Here is a 23,660-nt window from a genome sequence, read left to right as displayed (position 1 = left end):
AAGAGATCCCTTTTGAATTTACTTACCTTAAATGAACTGTGCACTAAAGTTTCATCTAAATCAATGACCACACACTTCTTCCCATAGTCTGATGCTGTCAGTTCTGGCAGGAGGTATTTAGCTGGTGGCTATAAATAAAAAGAAAAGAGGAAGACAACAAAAAAAAAGTAAAACCTCTATGGAAGGGGCACCCTTTTGTCAACATTACTATTCAAGTAATTACTGGGAGCTGGAATACATGACTTGAAATCAAATGCTTTTCTGGGCTCATCCCAAGTACATGTATGGATATTAATGGCTCATGCAATTGCCATACCCATACAGACTTTTCTTTTTTAAATTAGCGACTTATTTCAAATTACCTCCAAAGCACTGGAAATTAAAACGGTAAAACACTACCACTATCTAAAAAAAAAAATAAAAATATCATAAAACCAGGATATCTGATACAACATCTTTTTCCAGTGGCTCCTTTCCCAATGCCATTTTGGTTGCTGCTGTTATCCTATTTCCAGTCAATGCCATTTGCAGGCAGATCAGGCTGATGGACATTTACACAAATCATTACTTCTGTTTGCCATGAAAAATACTGAAATTGAGGAATCCATCCTGATGGAAGACAGCACTACTTATTTAATCTTCCAGTACATGTCTTCACTCTTGTTTTTACCACTTATGAGGGTGGTGATCAACTTCCATGTGAATTATGCTCCCAGTCAAGGCATTAAAACTGCAGTGAAGAACCTAAACTGGGCTCTTCTAACAGCACACTGCCCTTACTAAAAACAGCACCAATCCCATGAATTGACAATTTTTTCTGAAAGCACTGCAGACAGCCTCATGTTCTTTAGGTCATTTCCCACTTCAACACCCCAGTTTGCAATAAAAATATGTTGCTTTAGATTTTGGTACTGGATACTTTCTGAAATCACAGAAATGGGACAGAACGCTTCCATTTGGAGCTGAAACACTGCTGCCACTCAGATTTATTTTTTTTATGAAGGAAAAGGATTAGCTGTTTAGAAAAGCATCTATAGGGAGAAGCTCAAGACTGAGAAGAAATTGAATTAATTTAGACCTGGATACACAACTCTAACTCCATTCTTTTCCTATTTTTTTTATCTGTTCACTGTCACTCTGGTAAGGATTCATCATTTATCTTTCCTGTGGCCCTTTGCAGAGGTGCTGGCAGAGATCTGAGGCCATCCCTGTGCAGGCAGGGGTGACACAGGTGAGGCAGACACCTCTGGACACCCTCCAGCAGCCAGGACAGATTATCAACCACTGCCTGAATTCAAATGTCACCTTGACAGATGTGGCCAGATCTTGATAGATACTGGCCAATGAGGCCTAATGAGCTCTTTAAATAAAGCACCTAACAAATCAGATTCTGGACTTAAATTAGGTGTTAAGAAAGGAGGTTTTTTTTGATTTTTAGGAGTGTTCACTGAAGTTGATGTAGCTCCTTACAATTAACATTGACAAGAGTTCCCACCCAGCTGGAAGCTGCCCTGCCTACCACCCCCTTGTCTCAGTGCATTTCCTCTCTGCACACATCTGACAGTTAATTAATTAAAACAGCTCCTGCCCAATGCCTCATCCACCCACCACAGCCACCTGACCAGGCTGAAATTTATACAGCACCATGGCTAGGGTATGGACAGCCCCTCAGCTGCTTCAGCTCCACCTCTGCTTGTTGGCAGCAAGAAAAAGAGCTAAAGAATTTCTGTTTCTCTCTCCTTTTCAAAGCCTAAAAGGTACTTAGCACCCCACCTCAGTTCTTCAGATTAAGAAGGATCAAAACTTACAACCTAAATAAATGAAAAGCTTGTTGAAATAAAGATCCATCCCATTTAAAAATGATCTTCAGAACCCACATTCTAATACTTCTTGTCTTTGAAGATGAAAAAAAGGAAGGAACATCCCAAGAAATCTTAAATATTCTGTTTTAAAAAAATTAATAGTTCAGTTTATTGTTGTACTCAAACCTTATCTCCTCTGAATTTTTGACCACATTAATCTGCACAAGCAGTTCAAAGCCAGAAATTCCTTCTGTTATGTGAATTCCTTATCGAATTGAAAATATCTATATCTATGGAAAAGGTATGGAAATATATATTCTTCCATATAAAAATACACATATGAAAAATATCAGCACTGTCTTACCACAGGTATCTTAATTTTTTAGCTGAAAACTGTTGCATTTGTCACCAAGAAAAGAACGGACTCACACCAAGGACTACAATATGCAGGAACTTTCATCTCTGAGAGCCCAAATTCCCTGAATGCACAGTAAGGAGACCCAAGACTGTTGTTTTCACCTCTTCTTTCTCAAAAGCAGTGGCTGGGAGAGGCACAGTTTACCTGTGGTACCTGCACAGGGATTCTGGTTACTGCTGGAGCTCCTCTCCCTTCTCAGCACTTTAGGAGATCGTGTGCAATTACTGACCTAACTTCATCTAGCAAGGGCACAACCAACTCTCCCACAAGCTTTGGCATCCTGAGTTCAATCTGATCGTCTTTCCTTAAATTCACACCTTTGGAAGGTCAGAAGAAACAAATTTTCCATTTCACAAATTGCAATGCTGTCACCCTCAACTGTGAGAGAATTCACCCTCTGATAATGGGGATAAGGAAATTATTCTGAAGCTGAAGTCACTACAAGTTGTGAGGCTGCTAAGTAGCTGGTGAAGGACTTGGGAGCAAGAGTGGCGTTTTTAAGGCTTTTAGGAACTTGAAAGGATTTGTATGCAAAGTACCAGCCCATTTGTTTTGCTGTTCAAGCTTTCTGATCTAAAGCAATTTCCACCTGTCAAGGGTAGCAAAGCTTTTAGGCAGAAACAAGCATTACTCAACATTGTGTTTTAATTTTCTAATGGAGACATCCCCACAAAGAGTTCTAAATACCAGATTTCCATCACAGTTAACAGTGAATAGCTGTGGAAGTTTAATAATGTGGAAGTTTGATAACGTCTTCTATATTTTTTTACACACACCAGTTTAAAGACACCTGAGATGATTAAGAATATTTAATTGTGGCTAACAGCAACTCATATTTACTATGCAACACTCCCCCAAAAGACTGGAGACTTCCACAGAACTCAGCAGAAAAATTACACGTGGTATCTCACTGGTTTGCTCTTCAATTCCAACAAGACACAAGCTGCACAGAAGTTAAACTAGTCACTGTTTGGGATTTATGCATTCCAGCCAGGTCTCGTGGCTGATCAGCTCAACAGACCTTGTAGTGAAACGACTGCTGCACTGCTTCAGTCCCGTGGAAATAGTATATTCCCTAAGAAAACAAAACAAAAAAAAGGGGATGGTGGCGGCAAGAGAACAGGACTTCTGGTTGAAGCATAAACAGCTGGTCAACACAAATCTTGCAGAAATTCACTGTATAGAACAATCATCAGCTTTCCTCCCTGTAGGCCTGTACTTCCCACAGAGATAGGTATCAGAATTAATAAGACTTTTTTTTTTTTTGCCTCTCTGTCCTGGCAGTGCTGTCAAGCCCAAGTGCAGCACATTAATTCAGTGTTCGTGTCCTCCTCATGCTCTGGGCTGCACTCTGCAGGGCTAACAGCTTCTCCCAGCAGTTATGTGCAGAAATATACTCTTACAGAAGGTAAATTATTCCTACTTAAAACACAACTGCCAGAAGATGCCAGCTCCTCTTGTGGAACAGGCAGTTCCCAAAATTTCTTCTAGAAAAAAGTTATAATAAGGATTTAGCTAATGTAGGTGAGGACAAGTGGAAAAAAACCCCAATATCCCTGTGCTAAGATTTAACTTCTGCAGGGATTCTGAGGGATAATTTTGATACCACTGGTTAACAGTGGAATTTTAAGCTGAACAAAAGAAGTGGACACTCCCAACTCATTTAAGAGTTGTTTAGGAGAAGTTTGACAATATCTCATTTAAGATGTTGCATGAGCGTGGCTTTGTACTTCTATCAACCTCTTAATTCAAAATAATATAAAATAGTGAAGCTGCTATGGGTCTGCTTTGATTTGGGGGTTGGGATGAGATAATATTTTAAAGTTCCTTCCAACCCAAACCATTGTACGATTTTATGATTTCTCTACCATACTCCTTTCCAAACAAAGCTGAATAAAATCCATCAAAACTTGGGCATCCTGAGCTACATTTAACAGATTTTTAATCAGGTCTATTGAAATACATCAGCTGGGAATGTTTTGGGTTTGCCTTTTTAAAAATTTTGTGGTGATTTCAGCCCTAAAAATAATAAATTTTGCAGTATTAAGAAAATAATCAGTTATGCTGCTGTTTAACCTATGCCTTATCTGGAAACAGTTTCAAAATATGAACTACAAACATGGTAAAGTTCATATTTAAAAAAACTCAATGTAATGCTGTTTCTATTTTCTGAAAAACCTAACTAGAAGCTGGAGTATTTCTTGTTTAGCTGTCATCTTTATCAATAACCAAGAGAAAATTCATATTAAGTCAAGCTTTTAAATTCAGTGCAATTAATACAGGACAAATCTGATCGAGCAGAAGATCCATTTCACTGAACTGCACACACAAATGCAAATAAAAGCAATGCAAAATGCACATAAAGCAATGGAAGCTTTCAAACAGGTGACCTCAGCACACTGCCAGGTTTCACACACAATAAAAAAGCACAATAAAGCTTCAGAAAGCTCCAGTCAAAATCCTCGTATTTTGACTGGAGGCTTCAATTTGAAAGTGGGGAGTGGGCAGAGCTCTTTTTAGAGTCACTCAGGAAATCTCTAAACACTTGAACTGATGGCATTTGCAACAAGCCCTTTAAGTCCACTTAATTGTGTCCAAGCTCTGTGTCTCTTTGGAAGATTTTTCTCCTGGTCTGTACAGGACACTGCAGTTCACACAGCCCAGTTCTCACCCCTAGGTAGCAGAGAATCAGGAATTTCTGCCTTAATGGGTCTGAAATACAAAATCAGAGTTGTCTTGGAGCAAACCAATGCTCAGGACCAACACCCCTCCTAAGACCAGCAGAGCAACACTTTAATTTCAGGTGTTTTTCCTAACATAACCCTGCATTTTTCCTTCCCAGCACTTCCTGCATGTGCAGCTCCCTTGTGCCTTTATTTAGATGATGATTCTGGTTCCAGAGAACCAGCAGCACTTTGATACTGGGGAGGAAATGTCACACCAGTGCCCAAGGGCCACTGCTGCTCAGCCACTCTCCCCTGTCCTGCTGCCAGGAGAAACATCAGATGGCACTGGACAAGGGGATGGAGTGTTTAAAGTCACCTGCTCCCTCAGAACTCTACATCATGACTGCAGGGATAAGTTAATTTTACTGCCTTGTTAATGCTGGGAATGGATGTCTGCAAAATTACAGCTGAGCTTAAAACAAAAAAAGGAGGAAAAAAAAAATAGATATCCCTTATTGAATCATTCATTTTTCCTACCACTGCCCAAATCTAACAGAGCACTGCTTTAACACTGCAAAGACAGTGCTTTAACAAAGTATCTGATTTAATTTCTGTACCTGTCAAAGTTCTAGTCATTTATCCTTCCAAAATTTTGTTCTGTTTGAATTCTTATTCTGTTGGTAGCTACAGTCACTCTTGGGAAAGGTTTTCATTCCAGGTCAGAGCACAGCCAGAACATGTTTCATGTTCCAACAATTCCTAGTGGAGCAACTACAGTCCCCTAACAGAATTTGGCAGGTATGTAAAAAAGAAAAGTAGTTTGAAAATCAGTATTTTCTGATTTACATTTGAGGTTTTCTATTCCTAGACTCGCAGGAATACAAATCCCATGCATGTCCATGCCTGTCTGCATACACACCATGCAGGAGCCATGTCAGAAATAACAGGGAAGCAATGAAGAGGAATTTCCAACAGGTCTCAAATCCAAGAAAAACTGCTGGGAGAGGGAAGATGTGCAGCCACAGGGATCTCCTGGCACTGCTGCACAGACAGGGGTGCTTCTTAGAGCAGGTTTTAGAATGCTGGGCAACGTGAGAAGGAAGGGGAAGAAGAAAAAGAATGGCATCTTGGGGAATATCCAGGTCTTTAGAGGCTACCAAATATCTCAGACCAGAGGTCTGGGTCATTATCTCCACACATCAGCACTGCTATTTTCTGGGAAACTCTGCAATGATGAAGTATTGTAAACAGCAAAGGAGCTCAAAAAAAAAAAAAAAAAATCCTTTCAGCTTTACAAAGCCTTCATCCTTGTACAAAACAAGAGCAGCTTTTTGACCAAAAAAGGTTAAAACTAATTAAATTAAAAGCTTCACTTTGAAGGACTTGGGTTTTTTTCTTCCTTTTATTTAGCTTTGAAAAATAATTCAGATGCCAAACAGCATTCCAGGTTTAATCCAGGGAAGATAAACAGAAATATTAAGGCCCATAAAGCAGCAGCTGATACCAAGAGCATCATCTCAAACAAGTGCAGTAATGAGCAATAGTCAGTGTGCTCTGTTTTCTTAGCGTGACTTATTTCAAATAAATTATGCAGTTTCCAACTCTTCTTTTCAACTGGAATATAGGGGAAAATGAAAGGAAAAGGTCTTTGTGTCTCACATAGTGAAGATGAGTCACCTTTTACCTCTAATAAAATAAAAAACTTTCAGACTACTTCATGTGTTTTCAAAATGCTAAAAATTCAGATGAAACCCAGCTAAAACCCAAACTCTTCTTTCCCTGTAGAAGACATGCAGCTCAGTTCACCTCTGGGGATACAACAATACAGACAGAACACAAAATCCTTTTTGTTAACATGCAACACAAAACAGACCTGTTAGACTGCAACATAAAATGAATCAAAGCAAAAGTCATGAAAATTATTAAAAGAAAAAGGGATAAAAATACATACACTTGGTATAGGCATGACCTGCATCTGGTCACCCTGGGGAAAAAGAAAAAAAAAAAAATCACTGTAAAGGTAATGGCTTTTAAAGGGTAGAACAAAGGTCTGGAGCAGTAAATGTAGCACTCAAAACATTTTTAAACCAAAAGTTCAAAGTATTCAAGAAACCAGGGTAAAAAAAAAAAATAAAAACAGGATTTTGCATTTTAGTTGCTGAAATGATCTGTTAGTATACTGGCATTTATGATTTTTAGGAGACTGGACTGATAAAACCCATGCTATGATTAATAAGAGATGGCAAAAAGAAAGTACCTGTATTTACTGGAACTTTTTCAGCTTTAAGATCTACTGATGGGTATATTTGTCAATTTTCACTGCAGCAGCAAGAGGCTGAGCCAGAGCCTGGCAGCAGGGCAGAACCCCACTCCTTGAACTCAACTTCATTTGAAAAAACAGCATTTTCACTTAGGCAACAGCAAAATGTCTGAGAAGGACACGATGATGTCGAACTGATCCGAGGAATCCCATTTTCCTCATCCAGCAGTACCAGTGCTGTTCCTGTGGCCTCACTTTTGCACTACACTTGGGGGAAGGCAGGAAATTCTTGGCCAACCTGACCTTTCCTTCTCATCCTCGGACATCCAGAAACAAGGACAGCTCCAAAATGCACAAAACCTGGCTGGAATGTGTAACTCTCACTCAAACTCTCACTCAAACGTGTAATTTTTGAAGCTGGAGCTCTATTTTCAAATCTCTCTAATCCTTCAAAACCAACTTTGTTTTCTGGTGGGCACAGCACATAAAAAAAAAAGGAAGCTGATCCTTCTAGCATAGATACTGCTTGGGTAGATGATTTTATTCTTTGCTATTTGGACAACACAGGCTCTGATCTCCAGCAGAGGAACTATTGAAAGGGCTGTTTTCAACACTGGAACAGCCTCTTCCAGCTGAAGGAGCCTCCTGCTTGTTTGTTTTCAACTCTACCAGTGTTGACACATCACTGACAAACAGAAATAATTCTGTATTATTTTTAAAGTGCTCCTTTTTAGTCCTGCTCAGCAGAAATTTTTACTGAAGTTTGCCCAAAATCCTGAGAAGCTGAAAGAGCAACTAGAGAGCAGCAACTGCCACGAACTATCAAAAACTTGGCACTAGTAAAAAGTACCTGATTTCTAGAAAAACAAAAGTTGGTAAGAATCCAAGTTTTCCTCAGGGTAATAGCAATAAGAATAGAAAAAAAATATAATTCAGTATGTTAATGTCCCGTGGACATCAGTGGAACTGACTTTCATGGGAACTTAAAACCAAAGTTGCTAAAGGACTTGCATTACTGTTTGCCTAATTTTTCTCACAGAATTTCTTAAATTAAATTTTAAAAAAAGGGGGAAACAAGCTAATTTCTTAAAAGGAACCCTAGAAATACCTATGCAAAGATCAAAACAGCAGTAAGAGTGATGGGAACAGGAAAAAGAAGCAGAAAGAAGTGCAAGAGTCTGCTGGGAAAGCAAAAGTGTTCAGGAACAGGCAAATGCTTCTTAAAAACAAGCCTGCTCTGGGAAACTTCTTACAAGTGTCCTGCCTCATTTCCTAAAGCCTTGGAACAGGAAGGGAAATGGGTCAAACAGCATCATTTGAAAGAGATGACGGATGACGGCATTTGTTGAAGGCTTTCCACGAGCTCCTGATGTTGGTAACAGAACAAAGCCGTTCCTAGAATGCCAAAATTTCCCTATTGTATCCCTAAGACAACCCAAGAACTGATTTGTCCCCAGCCATTGAAATCAGCTTTTTTTTTTTTCCACAGGTTTTATTTTTTCCATGCTAGATACAGATGGAATGATAAATCCCAGCTTTTCCTTTAGCTGCATAATTGTTAGTTTGAAACAACAATTTCCAGCACTGTGTTCCTCACTAACACTGTCTATGGTCATGTGTGGCCTCAATGAATACCAAGTGACAGGCCACACTATTTTGCTTTTATCAACAACAGTCTGTACTCAAAGAAAAAAAATAAAGAGCTGTTTCACTTTAGAGAAGAAGCTGACCAAAATAACAGATTTATCCTATTAGTTTCTTTAGTACCAAGCTTGTTCTAGACCATGACAGGTTCTTTAAAAGCAGTAGTACAGTTATTGTTTGACACTTGAGTGATTTGACAAACTCTCAAGCTGTCTCTTAATAAAGACTTTTTGGAAGGCAAAGAGGGTCAGAAGAAGTGGGCAAAGAGAGGAACCAAGCACAGGTGTGGAGAGGAGATCTTGTTTTCTAAACACACCTTCCATACCACATCTTGATGGTGACCAACAACGCCAAACCCATGGAATTTTCTTGCTCCAATCAGCAAAGGTTAAGCAGGAGAAAAAGCACAATGTTTTACATCAATCTCAACTGTCTTCCTCCACACTGGAGAGTGATTCCCATGTCTGCTCAGAAAGCCTGTCATTAATGATGTCCTCATCCCAGAGCCCACACTCCTGCTGCACCTCCAGGTCTCCAGCATGAAGCAGATTCCTCTTTGTCCTCAAGAACTGCTCCCTACAAGCTGTTTTCCTCATTTTGCTGGGCCATATTCATGTGGGACAGAGAGAAGATCCCTTTCCCTGTGCTGTGGTATAAATAGAGATCCCTGAAGCAGAGAAGAGTGCTGGAGACACGACCACAGGGCATCTGCACAGCTTCCAGCATCACCTAGGAGATGATGGCATCATGCATGGGGAGAAGGAACCCCAGCTTTTGGAGTGAGGTGGAAATTCAGTGACAGGAAAAGCAGAGGGAGCAGCTGCTGCCTCCAGAAAAACCCTCCTCCTAATTCTGTCTTCCTTCCTGTTAACTGGGGATCAAGAGCTTCTCCTCTAACCCAACAAGTATGAAAATCCTTTTCCTCATTCATGCTTCATCTCATCAGCTGGAGCCATCTGCCTGGTCTGGATTCACTGTGAAACAAGCCAGGATGACTCCAGTGGAAGTGGGTTAGGAGTGAAATGGCAAAGTGCCCACAGACTTGTCAGGGCTCCCTCACCCAGCACAACTGAAAGCAAAGGGAAAAAAGAGTTTGTATCTTGCTTTTCTCACCTTTATCTGGATGCCCCTTCATGCCTGAATGAATCAAATCTGTATCCACAAACACCTCAAAAGTCAGGTAACAAACTTACCCAGAAGAGAAAACTTACATCCAGAAAATACAAAAATTGGGTCAAGTTGCTAACTGAAGAATGAAAACTGAGATTTGAATTTATCCTGAAGAAAACAAAATACAATTCTCTCTCCCAACACTCTAAAGAAAAGAAAAAAAGTGGCTGGAAGGTGTTGGGGAGCTGCCTGCTGCTGAGGAGGCAGGAAAAAATTACGAAGGAGTTCACGAGGCTGAATATTTTGTGCTCCCAGTGGCACATCTGGCTCAGCATCTGAGCTGCAGGCAGGCTGATATACCCATTGTCACAGATATCACATCTTACAATGCATCTTCTGCTGTGCTGAATAGCTGTTGCATTTGAAGGAAAACAAATATGCCACAGTTTCAGTAAATACAAGTTATTATTGAAAAAAATGTTGTATTGGAACTTCAGAGACAGAATGGACCATTCATTACCAGTATTAGAGTCACACTTGGACAAGCAGCTGCTCTGTGAGTAGAAGGTTTAAAAGTGAACTCAATACTTTAAAGAAGTTTTTGGGCTTTTTTCTCCCCCCCCACTTACAGAATAGAATTCAGCACTGAAAATAACTGCTTAATCAAAACCACGCTCAGTTTGGTGTTTCTTCCAATCCCATGAAGAAGTGACAGAACACTTGATGTGTGTCAAGCACCATCAAGTCACATCATGAAGTACTGATTAATCTGAAGCACTGATTTCATTTTTTTTCTACTAAAGCCAAATAATAGTAACAATAAGAATTGTCTCACACATCACAATTACTCTGAACAGAATTTCAGTGCTGTGTTTTCAACTACTTCATAAAATACCCTCCCCCTCTTTCCCTCCTTTTGAACAGGTCAACATTTACAAAAATCAAGATTCCTAATTAGAAGGAAGTTGGCTTATCACATCAGCTTCAGAATGTGCCAGAAGCAACACAAAACACTGAATTCCAGTGAAGCCAGCAGAAGCTTCTCTCATTCCTTTCCTTCCTCTGAAGTCTTTATCACCAATTTTCATGTACTGACTCCACTGAACAGCAAAGACATAAGGGAAGTACATCCAAGCCATTTTATACTCATTTCTGGTGGTAACTGCTTGACATTATTGTGCAATTTTCCTTGTCCATTTTTAAGGAAAGGGTCACAACACATGAACTGACTGGGCCCAGCCAGAAGTGAACTGTGCTGTGAAAAATAATTAGTAAAGCATAAAAGAGAGAGCAGATTTAACTAAGTGACAATCTGAGCAGCAGCTTAACAGAATTGAAGCAATTCCTACCTGGCAGTGAAACTAATGCAAAAAAATAGCTTTAATGAAACAGCTGAGGAATTTAAGCAGTGGGTTGTCAGGTTTTATTTTCTTTCCTGGGAGGCAATTTTGTCATTCCTGGACATTTTATTTCACCAATTTAGAATCCAAGGCCCACTGTTGTTTCCCCCACCTTACTTATTTCTGAATCTAGACAAGATGCTCAATGTAAACTCCACCAAATTCAAGCAGCCTCCACAGCTCTGAAACAGCTCTCCTGGTAAAAATCACCAGTCTGACAGTGTAACAATATTCAAACATATTCAACTCTTCAATGCTGGTTTTATTTCCTTAGAAGATTTTTCTACTTACACTGTGTTAGCACTCAAAATAAAAACAGTATAAACACATATAGAGCTTATTAATCTTTAACACTGCATTTAAAACAGCAGTGTCACAGACCTTTTTAACCTCAAGAACCACCTAAAAGTTTAGCTATATTGAATTCTTCTAAAAAGATATGAATATCTGAGTGCTTTTCATTCAGTTGAAGAGAACACTCTTTAATTAGATTCTCTTCAATATATTCTTTGACTTTTTTTAAATCTTGCAAGTTTTGATCTGGTAGTTTTAGGAATGCTGTGATTTATGTCCTGGTCTTGTGTACAAGGATTGCACAACCCCAGAACTGCTCACTGAGGCAGCACAGAGTGAGGATGAGAACTTGTGTGGACACACATGCAATCTCTCAAGGCATAAGATATATTTAAAAAGTAATTGCTTTGTAAAATGCAATCTGGACACTACTGACTCCAGACCATTGTAACTCACGTTTTTCTACAGAAAAAACAAACCTGGTTTTATGTTTTAGTTTGTACTGAAGTCCCATTTTCTGTCAGCTGTAATTTTGCCAGTAGCCTCACTTCTGCCTCCTTTCCATTCCCCAGCATAATGGAAAGGAAATTTTAGTAGCTTCCCATCCCGTTTTTTCCTCAGATGAATGTGTGCATACATGCTACACACTCCTCAGCTTTCCCTTCAGCACATCCAGGCTAGATTTCCCTCCTTTCACTCCAAATGTACCTTGGCTAGCAGAAGAAGTCTAAAAATACATGTACAATCCCTCCTCTTGGCAGGATTTTCAGTGCATTTTACCTCTGTGAGAGCAGTTTCAGCAGGAACTGTTACAGCTCAGACTTCACCTCCACACCTACTCGAAATCTCCCATCACTTTCATCTGCTCTCCTTCCCTCTCTCCCATCAAACAGTTCCTTGCTCTTTCTCCTGAGCTTTTCAGAATTCAAACACAGCCAGCAAAATTCAAACCAGAATAAAATGGACTGGAGAAGAGAAGAAAGGAATCAGCTGCATCAGACATGAAAAATTGTGTGGAAAGCAGAAGGATAAAAAAACCCATGGAGACATTTCCGTTTCTGCCATTATTCTCCACCATGGGTTCACCTGTATTTGCAATCTCAGAGTCCTGGAAACTGTGTGGGAAATTTGGCATTCCTGTGTTTGCCATGTTGAACTGAAATTCTTCAGCTCATAACACAAATGCTCTCGGTGTTATCTTTATATAGAACATACAAATTTGTTGCACTGATTGTATTCTATCTGTATTTGCATCTAACATCTCCATCCATTTGACTCATTAAGCCAAACTTAATAATCTGGAAAAATGGCCAAAAGCTGTTATCCCTGGACTCAGCATGTATCGAATATAAGTGAACTGCTTAGAAAAAAAAGTCTAAATAATATTGGTTTTTTTAGTTTGTTTTTATGTCACTGAAAACCCTTTGAAGTCATGCTCAGAAGGTTCCACTATGCTCCAGTGGGACACATTTTAACCTTCCTGGAACCAGGAAAGGGAACAAAAGCTGAGGACAACTCAGCAGCTGAAATTTTATGAGAAGTCTCCATTTTTTTTTAGTGTCTTAGTCAGGTTTTAAATGTTGGTTGCTTATGAAATGTAGAGTGCCAACACCCATAACAGAAATATTAATTTTATATTACAGATGAATAGTCAGTATTAGCAATCCACCATCAAACCAGTAATTTTTTTTTCCTGTAACTCACAGCTGTTCCCCACGCGGAAAATTTGTAAGGACAAACCTTTGGAAGCAGAATTAAGCCTCGCTTACAAAACACCCACATGACAGCAAAATAAGACAAAATCCTGACCTTCTGAAGTCCTCCATTCTCCTCCACCAAAGGAGGCAGAGCACTGGTGCTGTTGGTAGATGGTGGCTCGACATTGTAGTCACGAAAGCAGCAGAATAAGGTGCTAAAGATACTTCGACTCCTCTGCTTCTTCAAGCTGATATTACATTGGGACACTGGGGAAAAAAAACAACAAACACAGTAGAAAAATAAATTCATGTGGTACAGATCTGGTTTTCCAGATGACAACAACTGAATTGAAGGTGAAGGGTTTTTATATCCAGAAATCTTCATCAAATCTTAAGATTACTGAGATTTTCCAGCATACTGAGACCCCTTTTCTTCTTTTTTAACACATTTTTTCCCTTGCCAGACTCATGCAGTGACAGCCTGGAACTGCATAATCACACTGAGACAACACACAGAGCTTTCCCAGTATCATCCAAGGTGGATATTGTAATTACACAAAATAACTGGCTGCTAAAATTTGTGTCTGGACCGAGGAAGCTGAAGAGATTTAAAAACCAGAGACGCACTAAATGCCTGCTGTAGTGTTTCTGCACATCTACACAACCCTGTGTTGAACATTCAGAAGTCCTGCAAGGGTCAAGGAAAGCTGTGAGATGTTTCTGAGTTTCTTCTCTTGCTGTTTGTTCTATTTGCTGGAGCACAGTAGACACAACACAGAGGCTGCAGGAATATACTATTTATACTACTAAAGAAACAGGAGCCCTAGCCTTGACTTTCTTATTGGTCTACCAGGATAAAAAAAACCACCCTAAAGTGGTAAAAAAATTACATACAACTGAATGAAAGCAAGTGTAGCATTTTTAAAGAATGGAAACTGTAGTTACAAGCAACAGTTTAGAGAAAAGAAATGCATGTAAAACATCTAGGGGTTCCCCTAAGGAAAAAACTCCTGAACACACATTAAAATAAAAAAAGAATAAAATAAAAGAGCTGGAGAAAAGTTTTAGAATGTTTTAAGTAATGCTTCATTTGTTCACCAAATATTTTAATGATTATCATACTTGTAGATAATATTTATTTAGAAGTATTTCTTTCCTACTTTGGATAGGAAATCAAACCCCCATCATCTCAAAGTTAGAGGGTAAGTGAAATTCTTAGTAAGTCCCATCATTTCCATATTTACCAAAATACTTTTCCACTTTAAGGCAGTGAGCACTGCCCAGGTTCAGTTACTAATTGCTATTAAGAGCAAAGTGTACCAATATCAAAAACTAAATGGGTTTTATAGACTTTCACCAATTTAAAAAGCGCTCCAATAACAGGATAAAGTCAGAACTGTGCAGAGATTTGTGTGCTTAAGGAAGTGTTTCATTACTTTAAAAGACATCTGCAAACTGAAACGATCCAGCACCACTTATCAATACTCCAGTTAAACAGAAAACACATGAGGAACTCTGGCCACCACTGCTACAAGTTACAGTAAAAGACCTAATTCTCAAAATGTCATATTCTGTTTGCAACAACACAGCTTTAGAAATCCCCAAAGCATTCCTGGGCAGTTGGGAAGGACATTTTCAAAGCACTCAGAATAAATGATATTGCAACCACAAGCAAGTTAGTTGCAATATAATCCTGGCAAGGAGAACTCCTTTCCGACATTAAAAATTGAAATATGCTGAAATTAGAATGGGAAGAACAATGCTGTGTGTTCTGCTGCCTACAGCTACTGCCAAAGAAACCTTGCTAATCATTTCTGGTCTGTTTTCAGCCTCTACTTAAAAATATGAGGGCAAATGATCTCATTTGAATGCAAGTATCAATTACAGCAGGGTGCTTAAATTCCTAACTCACAGCCTCAGCTGCACAACAGATCAATGGGAACACCAAAACCACTCCAGAACTAATACTTGTATGGTTTCTACTTACTACAGATAGAGACAGTAAGTTGTCTAAATAAACATTCAAAAATCTCTAGACAAAAAATACCAATTAGTCCAAACCTTCTAAGAATACTTGGATCCAACCATACATTTGAAATCTGGCCACTCCCTTTCATTTACTGAAACATTTTACTCAGAAAAATAATCCTTCATGTTGGTTTTTAGTCTTGACAATTCTGCCATTCATAACACAGTGCTCTTTTAAACAGGTCTTTCCACTAATTTAGATGTCATTTTAACAGGATTTTCTGTAATAAACTATTACAGAGGCTTTACAGTGACTTAATAAACGATAATTTTGGATGCAGTACAGAACAGAAATTCTCAGGTGGCTTTATGTGCTGTACTACGTTAAAATACAAGTACTGCACACAGAGAAAATGTTTGCAGCCATATCTCATTTTTTAGCAACTCTGACAGTGCTGTGCATCATGGAAAATAGTTCCTCCTTCCTTTAGTTACCCTGAGCCACCTGCAGTCCATGTGCTGTTTGCTGGATTTGCTCTCCTTGAAGCAGTGACAGCACAAATATAACAACTATAAAGGTGCAAAGGAGCATTGATGTTGAATTGCCAACACAAATTTAGGCATTCTGGATGGCAGCAAATTTTTAAGAGAAAAAAAATTACTGAGGACAAAACCTGGCATTCCTTGAAAGCTCCTAGGTGAGACCAGGTACTAACAATAATGGAAGGGTAAACGGAGTTATCCAAACTGCAAGTCTGAGCAGCACCCAGCATATGGAATTTAAAAAAAAAAAAAAATTAAAAAAATTAAGATTTTTTTTTTTTTCCTCCCTCCATCTGTTGGAAGTTACAACCTCAGTTTCTGGAGCTGATTTCCTACACCCTCCCCAGACACACTGAGTGCCGAGGACACTTCAGTGACGTTTCACATCTCAAACCCTGCACATGGAACACGTCGACACTGTGTCCCAAAAAAGCCCAGGCAGAACAACCCCACAACGTGAAAATATGTTATCTGTGAAAGCAGAGAAGCCTGAGAGCAGCAGGTGTCTGCAGGAGGGTTGAGGAAAGGATCAGGGTGAGGCTGGAGAGATGCTTTCCCCTCCCACCACTCCAGGTTCACTCCAAGTGCAGTTTAAGGACCTCCTCACCTGAACACACCAAATATGTGCGTACAATAATCCTCAAATTCCTCCTCCATGGATTTGCCCCATCACTTTTTGATCCTAGAGCAACTCTTAGAGCCCAAAGTATCATATGGCAGGAAGATCCACAGCTCAGCCAAGAGTTCAGCTGCTTCAGATCTCCGAGCATCCTCGTTTCTTACCTTTCTGCAGTCCCTGATTTGTACTTTTGAAGCAGGAAGAGAGGGACTGGAAACACACACAATATCCAGGATAAAAGGAAGAAATTCCACCATGACTTTATACACCCACGCAATGCTCTGTTCTCCTGCTTTTCTAATAATTCCTAATATCTTACTTGAGGTTTACAACAAGTGAGCATTGGGCTAATGTGATTTTTCAGATCTGATTATAACACCAAGATCTCTTCATTAGTAGGGATTTCAGGCATCACTGCAAATATAAATCAAGAATTCTGATATCTTCCCATGCAGAAAATGTCACATGTATCTACATTTAATTCCATCTGCTATTTTAAAGGCCAGTCATTCAAAGTCATGCTGCCTTCCTACAACTTTTCACAGTTAAGTTTTAAATCTATATACAGATGCACATACATCTATTTACATGCACCAACAAATACATCACCTCTTCCCTCACTAATTTTGATCACTTTATTTCCTTTTCCACAGGTTTATTTCCTTTTCCACATGGTTTAGGGCCACACTGAAGAGCAGAGTTCACCAGGGGGTCTCCTGGAGGTCTGCAGGAACCTTCAGTGAAGCACTTGGCCAAATTACCTGAATTTATAAAACACTGTTTGCAGCCAGGGTCAGAAACAAGAGCACAGCTCTTGCTGTCTAGAAGGGAAATAACTCTGGTGCAGACTGCCCCCAGTTCAGGGTCTCACCTGTAATTTCCAGCTGCCATCCCTAAGGACAAACCTCAGTGTCCATGACCCCTGTGCCACCCACTGTCTGAGGGTGTGTTAATCCCTGAATTGTCTGAAATCCACAGTCCCAGAGCTGTGCTTATGGAAGTCTTCTGGCAAGTCTTGACAAACCCACAGAACTGCTGAGGCTGGGGAGGGGCTCAAGGAAAGATAAAGGCAAGTTTTAAAATAAATTACTGCAATCACGTAAGCTTAAATGGGAGGTATGGAGCTATACTGGGCGGTTTACAAGAGAACAGGGAGAAAAAGGCCATAACAAGCAACAAGTATTAACACACACAGATATAATAACTCAAATGCTATAACAGAAATTAATACAAGAGGTGCTAATAGAAGTAATTTACAGCATCTTCTCCAGGCTCCTTTCACACAAAGGAAAGAGGAGGCAGAAGGGGCTGTGGAGAGAGGGTTCTGGAGGCAGAAGGGTTGTGCTGCTCTCCCTCCCAGGACACTTCCAGCAGCAGCACAAGTCACACAGCCAAGAAAAAGATTTTCCTCCTGTGCACTGTACTCTACAAAAGTTTAGTTGAGGGCTTCCCCCATCAGATTTTGCTGTAGTGGTGAGAAATTACAAAAGCAGATTCTTGTGCAGCCACAGTAGCACAAACCCCTCCTGCTGCAGGAAGCCACCTCGGGTGACTGGAAGGCTCCAATCCCACCCCTCTGCAGGCAGGAGTGAGCTAATTAACGCTGAACTTTTCCTAATTAAATGAAAGCAATATCCAGCTCTCCCAAATAACATCAGCTGGGGAATGAGGAGACTTCCCTGCTAACAGATGAACTCACTAAATGCAATAAAATGAACGTGTGGGTATGGTGAGCTCTCACCATAAGTTTGTTTATAACACAGGATGGGAAGAGGCGAGTCAGAATTAAGTGATATTAAACAAAGCCTTTCTTCAAAGGAAGCAGTTTTAAAATCCATACACGATTAGAAATGTCTCATTTCTCCAACTTCTTAAGATGCTGTATCTGATCTTCTCAGAAAAATGAAATTTTATATCCCACACATCTCAAGATAGAAACAGTTAAGTAGAATATCATCAACTTGCTGACACAGCTCCTCTTTTTGTGATGTGACCAGGACAGAAATTGTTTTACAACACTTGGTGCCAAATCTGCATGTGATGCTCTTGTAGCTTTGGTTTTAAAATGCCATTTGCAGTTTATCATTGAAAGGTTTCAACTCCTGTGTAAACTCTGCAGCAAATCCAGCAATAAAAGCACTGTCACATAACTGGAATAACCACCCACAATTGGTTTAACCTTCAAGCATGTATAGCCCAAGCTAAATTAGCTAAATGCTTAAATTCAATGTTATACCCCAGAATTACCTTAATTTCAACTGAAACTGGCAATCTTTCTCCCCCCAGCAGCACAGTTAAGTAAAAGTAAGGTTTTGGGTTTTCTACTGAAATGAAGGGAGGGATCCCAGACTAGTTTAGTGAAATAAAAATCTCTCCAAAACATTTGACTCTTCCTCTCCACCAACCTATTTCCCAAGCATTCCATTAGTAGTTTGCTTTGGATGGAGTTGATTAAATAATTATGGGGAAGAAAAAAATGCTTGAATACGTAAGGCAGGTGGGGACATGAGGGAAAAATAACACATTTTTATTTTTGAAATAATTTCTTTAAGTCAGTGCACTTGGATCTGAAAAAAAAAGTCAACATGATTTAGGAGCTTTTAGGGAACTTAAGGAAAAAAACTGAGCACTACTCTTAGTAAATTATTCCATGATGTTCTGGAGAACAAATTTTTGAGTTGCACCTGTATGCTAGAATGAAATAGCTACACAAGAACTGCTTTTCCTGTAATTTATCCTTCTACCTACTTATTATAACAGAAGCTATCCAGTGGATATCAGAGCACTGTTTCACTTCCATAGCTCCCAAAGTCCTCTAGAAATACAACTTCACATAGTACCTAGGGCAAAAATCATCAAGGTGGGTGTTAATTCATCCACCAATTCATCTAAAGCTGTATGAAGGAAAAAAAACTCTACTAAAGCAAACAAAGCTTTGGAAATGTTTCTGTTGCAGCAGCTTAAAGCTAAAACCACCACCCCCCTCCTTATTTCACCCTGCATAAATTATTTATCAGTCCTCAAATCTGGGTAGATTAAATATCTGCTGTTGGCTACTGGATGCTCATATTTTAAGGATCAAAGGTAGTGAAATTCCAAAGTCACTTTTAAAAGACACAACTGAGAACTCCACTGCTGTCTCTGTAAGGGCTGTGATGCTTCATGAAACGTAGCCAGCAAATGTTAAAAACACCAACTGCACACAGAATCCTCTTAAATGACAAGGAGGGATTAGAAACCATGAAAAAGCTCAAAACAGCACAAGAACCTGATGGATCTCAAGGCAAATTCCAAAACCTTAAAGCTGTTGCTGTACTTCAGCCTTCACACTGTGGTTTGGCTGGACACATATATATGATAGTATAACCTTCATATATGTGTCAGCTTCTCATTTAAGTCATGATTTAAACATCTTCTGCAGTATCCCACAAGTGAGGAGAGCTGCTACTAGGCAAGATCATGTAAAAATAAATTCATCTGTCAGAGCAACTCTGGCATTTATTCAGCCCTAAGACTGAAGGCAGATCCACAGCTTCAGGGGCATCCACATTTCAGAGCGAAGCTGAAAAGTTAAATACTGCTTTAAGAACCCAATTAACCTGCTGAACCATGTTCTGAGCAAAATACCTTCAAGCTCAAATTAAACAGAGCAGACTTTGGCCGCCTCCTCCCCTGCTCCAGTGCCTGACAAGCTGACAGGGCTACACCGAGACCACTTCCAATTCCAAGAAGCAGCACGTGTAGATCTGTATCTCCAAAGGACTGAAAAGTAGGGCTCCTGTAATCCAGGAAGGAACTAATTAACAAGCAGCACTTTCATTCTTGTGCCTGCATTGCTTGCCACCAAAAGAGCCGCTGGGACAGAGGATGGATGAGAATACAAAGGAGAAGTTAGGAGATGCTCACCTCCAGGAACTCCCCCAGCTGAGGAGCCAGGGAGCTGTCAAACCTTTGCCTTTGACATAAATACCTGGACTTAGTTCTTAAAGAAGAGCTGAATGTGCCCATCCAGCCTTGCCTGTGCTCTCCTTGGAGCAACCAGGATGGATGTGCCCCAATCTTCCAGGTTTACCTGTGCACACACCTCCTTTTCACACAGGGCTGAAAAACTACTGAACACACTAAAAGAGGTGCTACAAGGATATTCAGCAATTTTTAATGCACAGCTCACAGTAAAATCTTTTCCTAGTATTTGCTTTTTTTCTTTGTAGCACTTCGTAGGTTCCAGAGCAGCCTGTGAACACACATGCTCAAAATATACATCTGCTTAAAAAAAAATAAGTAAATGATTAAATAAAATAAGTAAGTAGCCACACCCCACAATCACCCTTCCATCAGCTGATAGTCTGAAACATGTACAAAGGACCAGAACCACTTCAGGGGGAAAAAAAAAAAAGATGAAAAATTAAAAGAAATAACACACTCATCTGACACTACACTACGCTTGTTTCACACTACACTCAAGGCCAGGTTTGCAGCACTGGCAAAAGTGATTCAGCTCCAAGCTTTTTGCCTTGAAATCTTTCACTCCTGGAGCAAAATTCATGCAGTGCAAAAGCGATGCTTCAAACCAGTTTAAGAACAAAGTAAAATCCAGCAAATAATGAGAAAGTAGATGCAGTGCCATGGGATTGCCATGGTTTGTAACTGGGTGGTAAAACCAAGCTAACTGAAGTATGCAAGCAATGCTATGGGGCTGTATTGTGACACAAAATAAAAAGAACTTTCTGCAGTGGCATTATGGAGCCATCTCCTGTAGCAATTCAAGGGTTTTGTCTTAGCCCAATAATTGATAAATATTACAGAGGAAGAGCCCCAGACTGATACATTTACAGCACCGGCGCACCATGATGGTTCACTTTAGAAATGGTTATTTTTTTTTTTTTGGTGAAAAACAAAGCATTTTGGATTCTGCAGCGTTTCTTTGCTGTTTGAGCAAGGTTGGAGCTGCTGGATCTGGATATTTTCCCAGCACCGAGGTTTGGAGCGGCAGTTGAACAGGAAATACTGCGCAGTCTGTGCATGCATTACATTCCTGTCCCGCCCCGAGCAGCCGCCAACAAACAAACCTTTCTTCTAGTAAAAGAGAGAGAAAAAAAAATACACTGCACAAAGTTCACCAGCAGATGTGGCCTGTGAATGCAACCCAGCCTTTTCTGCTGATAAAAAGAATTTGATGTATTTGCAGTGTTGGTGTAACGTCACGGTTCGGTGAAGCTGGATCAGCAAAGATCCAGCAGTTTAAAGCTGCAAAATCTGCAGTGCTGAGGCTCTGTGAGCTGCTGCACCCATGGCAGAGGGTTTCTCTTGAGGAGGGTTTGCCAAATATTAGCAGCAGCTTACAATAAAATAAATTGTTTTATTTCCATTTTACTCAGCACTTAAGCTTGTTTCCCACTATCAGTAACACACAGCAACCGGATCAGATGTCTGTGGATCTCAATTTCCAATCGCTCCAAGGTTGGCCTCTTTGAAAAAAAAAAAAAAAAAAATCTGGAAAATATTTAATAATGATTTGTTAAACACTTGGGAAGGAAGACCAAGGAGAAACAAACAAATGGGAACAGGAGCAGCACACGGGGTCAAAGTGGCCGGATCTCGGCGTTTGTCAGTCGGGGCATCGGGAGAGGATCCGAGTCGGAGCGGCAGGGAAGCGAATGTAAACAAGCACGTGTTTGTAGAGCAGAAATATGTCCAGCATCCGCTCTGCTCCGGCCTCTGCTGACGTGGGACACGGTGGGAAAGGCAGGGAAGAACAACTTGCTCCATCCCCAGCAGCTCAAACTCAGGGAAAAAGCAGGAACAGGCGAGCAATGGGCAGCACCTGGAGCTGTCACACAGCCCAGGCAGTAACTGCTACCCCCACACACTAATTAACTCACAGCTGGCATAATAGTAATAATAATAATAGTAATAAAAGTAATAATAATGATTAAAGTCTTGGAACGAATGTTGATTTTACAAGAAGGAGGGATAAACAAGCTAAAGAAAAGCCCTTTGGGAGAGTGTTTTCTTATTGCACAGGGTATGAACAGACAGAAGGACGGACACTCGCATGTGGCACGGACACATACAGCCTCTGCAGCCCCAGGCCACATTTTCCTGAAGAATTTATTCCATGAAATTAGTATGAAGTTACTGAAGAGCTGTAAGAACCTCTTTTTCTGTGCTCCACAGGCACCACACAGTGTGTGAAACACCAAGCTACCCACCCTGACACACAGCTTTTACTCAATCATTGATTTTTCATGACTGATCCAAACCTAAAGAATATCGCTGGACATGGTACCCATAATCAGCTCCTTACCTCATCAAATCTGTTCAGTTTAATAAACTGATCTTTACAAGGATTTTATTAGGGTTTTCTTTTCCCCCAGTGACCAAATTCAGAGCTTGAGCTTGTGAAATTAAGCAGAGCTTCTTCCTGACTCCTGCCACAGACAAGTTGACTCAAATTTGAGTGACAGTTTTAGTTCTTTTTTTTGACTTGAAAAGTGGAAGACAAGTGGTTCACCAAACACAAAGGTCCAAGAAATTCCTCTACTTTCACCCCTCAAAAATACCACTACACCTCCAACCAAAGCCTTATCAAAACCTTGCTCATCTGAGGAGAATAAGCTTGATTTAATTTTCCTAAATATAGCCCAAAAATGTTCCCATAGAGACAGCAACATTCTCTATGGTACTTTCTGCAGCAAATACTTCAGCAAGATATCAAATCCAAAGCATTAGTCTATTTTTGCAAGCTTTCTTCTCTCTTTCCTAGGAACAGCTCCTCTCTAACAAATTCATCTTGCAAAAATATGTTAAAGGGTGCTCCTCTGCAAAGAAAAGTTTTGTTTCTCCATTTTGCCTTATGAATTTTTCATTCCCTCCCTGGGGATATTTTTGGGACAGGCTACAAGTCTAATTCCTGCCAGGGAAATTCACTCATCCAAAGTTTGCTCCCCAAAAGATACATCCCTAATAGCAAAAAATAAAACTGGGACATCTTTTCTGCAGTTCCTTTGATTTCTCTTTCTAAACCCCATTTATTTCTCCCAGCCCACTGGTATTTTGTGGATATTGAGTGCAGATCTCATAAAACATTCACCCTGTGAGAAAATACACATCTAAAAAGATGCTGCTTCTGGTGTCATGTTCTACAGAACCAAAGCCATTTACATCATGTAAGTTCTGGGAAAGATTCTTAATGGAGCAGGGAACAAATGTGTGACCATGTATGAAATATTTACCTTG

General features: G+C 40.0%; 1 protein-coding gene across 4 annotated transcripts in view; it reads right to left on the bottom strand.

Moving 5' to 3' along the window:
- The window catches only part of CTDSPL (CTD small phosphatase like), a 79,649-nt gene that overhangs the window by 20,548 nt on the left and 35,441 nt on the right, over nt 1-23,660 (bottom strand). The window contains exons 2-5 of one of the 4 annotated variants that reach the window (XM_058831246.1): nt 13,404-13,558; nt 6,838-6,870; nt 3,242-3,295; nt 27-128 (exon numbers count right to left, since the gene is read on the bottom strand). In XM_058831246.1, coding sequence (XP_058687229.1) covers nt 27-128; nt 3,242-3,295; nt 6,838-6,870; nt 13,404-13,558 — 344 coding nt within the window. The remainder of the gene's footprint in view (nt 1-26; nt 129-3,241; nt 3,296-6,837; nt 6,871-13,403; nt 13,559-23,660) is intronic. The other 3 variants (XM_058831248.1, XM_058831247.1, XM_058831249.1) reach the window with 3 other exon arrangements.

Source organism: Poecile atricapillus, chromosome 2 (genome assembly GCF_030490865.1).
Source record: "Poecile atricapillus isolate bPoeAtr1 chromosome 2, bPoeAtr1.hap1, whole genome shotgun sequence".
Taxonomy (NCBI): Eukaryota; Metazoa; Chordata; class Aves; order Passeriformes; family Paridae; genus Poecile; species Poecile atricapillus.
This window is presented reverse-complemented; position numbering and strand designations above follow the sequence as displayed.